The 4,400-nt window shown below is 34.4% G+C and overlaps 1 protein-coding gene across 1 annotated transcript; it reads left to right on the top strand.

Moving 5' to 3' along the window:
- Positions 1 to 339: 339 nt before the first annotated feature.
- On the top strand, positions 340 to 3,871 carry HELRODRAFT_182236 (hypothetical protein; the record flags this gene model as incomplete). The annotated part of the gene is made up of 6 exons (XM_009032542.1): positions 340 to 615; positions 1,183 to 1,273; positions 1,719 to 1,773; positions 3,293 to 3,363; positions 3,644 to 3,696; positions 3,839 to 3,871. 6 exons carry the CDS (start codon positions 340 to 342, stop codon positions 3,869 to 3,871), a joined length of 579 nt encoding a protein of 192 aa, XP_009030790.1.
- Positions 3,872 to 4,400: the final 529 nt, after the last annotated feature.

Genomic DNA, 4,400 nt, shown 5'->3' with positions numbered 1-4,400 from the left:
AAACATTGAGAAATATTCACTTGAATACATGTTATGCAAACATACTCAGCAAACATACAAAACAGAAATGAAATCAGAACTTACAGTCAGGAAAACAGCAATAAAAACATACAAGCCAAAGCAAAACAATTATACAGATATAAGAAAACATTTGAACGAACACAGGCGATAATCGACTTACTTCACTTCAAACACCTGCATAAAAAAAATACTAAAATATCCCCACATACAGGCTAAAAAACAACAAACAACCAAATCCACACACACATACACACACAAACAAACAAAAAAGATAATACAAAAATCAGAGACCAGCCTAACATCAAATCCAACCACACAATGAAATCAACGAACAAATCCTTCTCCCCCAACTTCCACAACCGATCGAATAACGGAAACTCGTCGAGTCGATTGGATAGTCGGTATTCTCGAATGAAATCTACATCCCTGGTGGCCGATGTCATCCTGGCGAACATCAACAGGCTGAGAAGCGGCAGAAGAAGGCACAAGTGGAGGGGGCACCGGAAGACGGAGGAGGACTCCAGGACGATCGATATGTCTTCCGTCATGAAGCAGAATAATCCGGAAGAAAATTTAGGAGCATCTTTGATACAGGTGTTGTTATTGGTGATAATAATGATGACGATGATAATAATAATAATAATAATAATAATGATGATGATTATGGTGAGTGGATGGGTTGATCGTGATGAAGAAAGAATCATGGCTGTTAACCACATTTTTGAAATGTATCGACAATAGAGATAATAATTTTCAAAGGTATTCCGTCCATTTTTAAAATTTGAAATGCAGTTTTAATAACAAAACACGCAACAAAAAATTGTTTTTGTTCAACAAAAATGGCCTTCGTTATAAATTATGAAGCGCAATTTATTCAACATGATTGAAATGAATCGGTATCAAACAGCAACAGCTCATAAATGTTTTCCGTACTAACCAACCATCCATTCAACCAACCAACCAACCAACCAACCAACCAACCAACCAACCAACCAACCAACCAACCAACCAACCAACCAACCAACCAACCAACCAACCAACCAACCAACCAGCCTACCAACCAACCAACCAACCATTCTATCAACACAGGCAGCCAGAAACGGACTGACAAACAGAGTGAGTGAGTACTTGGAGAACAGTGACTTCAGCAGCATCGTGAAGGAGGTGGATGAAGAGGGCTACACGGCTCTCCACTACGCTGCCCGCTACAACCAGATTGACGTCATGAAGCTGCTGGTCGAAAATGGCGCTGGTTCGTTCACATTTTTTCACACATATTTCTAGTCTAGGTTCTAGTTTTTTTTTGTTAACCATTTTTAGGTTAAATTGTTTTTATTTATTTAAACTTTATTTTTATTTTTATTTATTTAAGTTTGTTATTGTTTTTGTTTGTCTGTTTTTGTTTTTTTCTTCTTGAACTTTGTTCGGCCATTTAATAAAAACTTAGTTATAGTGACAAATAAATTTATAACAACGACATTAATAATAATTAATATGAATTTGAAGATGAAACAAACAAGCCAGCAATTAACTGAGTAGCAAGTAATTGTTTGTTTGTACCTAGAGCGACAAACAGGATGAAGCATAAGTAAGCACAATGACATATCAACCTACCCACTCAAAAATGTGACCGTTGAATGCCTTCTTCAGTGTTAATGAGAATAATAATTGATCTGAATAACAATCAACCCAACCAGATGTGAACGTGAAACAGAAGCAGGATGAAGTCTGTCCTCTGCATCTCGCTTGCAGGTTTCTGCACATCTGTACTTTTTTGTACTGCTTGTACTTATTGTTCTTTTGTAGCTAGCTTTTTTACGTTTGTACTACTTGCTTCGGGCTGGATTGAAGGGAGACCAGGAGAGGGGGGCTACTTTATTGCCCAGGGCCTCCGAATCTCCAAATCCGGCTCTGTACTTTCTGAATTTACTTAATAATTATGTTTAATAAGTTGTCTTACTTCAAAAGTTTTATTTTGTTCATTTGATTTAATATAGCTTTCGTTGTTCGAATTTGTCTGCAACTATATGAACAATTCAGGAAATGAAATGATTTTATTTCTAGCTTTATTGCTCTCAAGCCCGATGATCTTATCTTGTATTTATTTATATTATTTTCATTCAATTATGTTACTCAAATTAATCTTTCATTTATCTAAATGTTTCACGTATATAATTTGTTTAATTATCTAATTTTAATTTTTAAACTCTATGAAATATCGCAAAAGCCTGTATTCAGATTAGTATAAAATTTAGCGATTCCATTACAAGTTACACTTGCTTTAGACTGCGTAAAACTCAGCGCACTGACATAAGTGCCAGCAGTACCAAGCTGTAAAAGTTTCATTGCAATCGGTTTTTTAATAAGAACCAGAAAAAGGGCCGTTTTAGGTAGAAAATCGTCGACCAAAAACTGGACGGGGTAAATGAAAAAAAGGTGTTCAGCCACACTACCACAAATTTTGCCCCCCCCTTGTGAAAATTCCCCCTTCCTCCGTGAAAATTTTGGCCTTCTCCGTGAAAATTTTGCCCCCCTCATAAAAATTTCTGTCACTGAGCGTACGTGCAAATGCATCCTTCATACGATGTTGATTCAAGACTATATTTTAATCGGCTTCTACGGTAAAGAATGACGTTTTTTAATAATAATGATAATAATAATTTTGGAAGATACCAATATCACCATGGAATTTTTTTATTCGTTTGTTTTATTTAAATGATTATTTATTTATTTTTATTTTTCTTTGTTTAATTTTAATTTTATTTCATTTCATATTTGAGTTTTTTGTCTGTGTAATTCTGCGTACATGAAATATTTTCTATCGCATATAAACTAATAAAAGTTGCTGGCTGACAAGTAGCTCAGACGGTAGAAGTGCCTACCGTATTTCGTGTCGTTGCTACTGCGTGACGACCGACCTGGTACTAGTTCGATTACAAGAGCCATCGTTTCTATGATGCGGTGTTTAGTTGTTTGTTCTTATGTGCATAGAGATATGTGTGTATGTAGGTATGTATGTATGTGTGTGTATGTATGTGTGTGTATGTGTATGTATGTATGTGTATGTTCGTCGTGTGGTATTGATATGTGTGTAGTCCTTGCGGTCCTAAGTAGAGAGTATTATATTTAAGCAGTTAAGAGGGAGCATGAGAAAACTGAATTAAAGTATTTTTGAAGGCTCTTTGCGTGTATTCTTATGGTATTTTTGTATTGGTGAAGAATGTAGTGGATGATTAAACAATTGATCTGTTGTGGTGAATGAATACTTCAGGTACAACGGGTACGATGCGGTCAAGTTTCTACTTGAACAACAAGCCGAACTAAACAGTAAAGATGTTAAAGGTTATAACTGAGATTGGATGGATGATTGACTGGATGAATGAATGAATGAATGGATGAATGGATGAATGAATGAATGAATGAATGAATGAATGAATGAATGAATGAATGAATGAATGAATGAATGAATGAATGAATGAATGAATGAATGAATGAATAAATGAATAAATGAAGGAAGGTGAGAAAGAATGAATAAACAAATGAATGAACAAGTGTATAATTAAATTATTATTTATTTGCCCACTGTCACCCGTTTTTCATTTCCAATTGAAATATGCACCAGGTAGAAGCCCACTTCATTACGCCACCAGGAAAGGTCATGCCCAGGTCATCAAGGTCAGCGGCTTCTCTCTTTGTTATTATTATTATTATTGTTATTATTATTATTATTATTATTATTATTACTACTACTACTACTATTATTCGAGTCACACAGCTCAATAAGCTGGAACAATAGATGAATCCAAATTTCATCCAGAAATTTCAGGATTTGATCCTGGTACTTCTCTGAGTATGTGAGCAGTTCCGCCACATCCAATTTTACTATTAAAACATTTTTTCCTATCCGGTTTATTACTGTTACTATTATTTTTATTATTATTACTATTATTATTATTATTATTATTATTATTATTATTATTATTATTATTATTATTATTTTATCGCTGTTATTACATACATTCATTTATTATTATTGCTCTTGTTATATTTGTTTGATATAATGTATTCATTTAATGAAACTCTTTATTTTTAAATATCAATCATTTTTACAACACACACACTCACGTGCACACACACACACACACATACACACACACTAATACACACACATTCATACACACACTCACACTTATACACACACACACTAACACACGCGCACACACTCATACACACACATTCATACACACACTCATACACACACTCATACACACACATTCATACACACATTCATACACACACTCATACACACACGCACACGCGTACACACACACACATCCACATATAAAAACACACATATATGTACATTAACATGTACTGTA

This window comes from Helobdella robusta (assembly GCF_000326865.2).
Source record: "Helobdella robusta unplaced genomic scaffold HELROscaffold_83, whole genome shotgun sequence".
Lineage (NCBI taxonomy): Eukaryota > Metazoa > Annelida > Clitellata > Rhynchobdellida > Glossiphoniidae > Helobdella > Helobdella robusta.
This window is presented reverse-complemented; position numbering and strand designations above follow the sequence as displayed.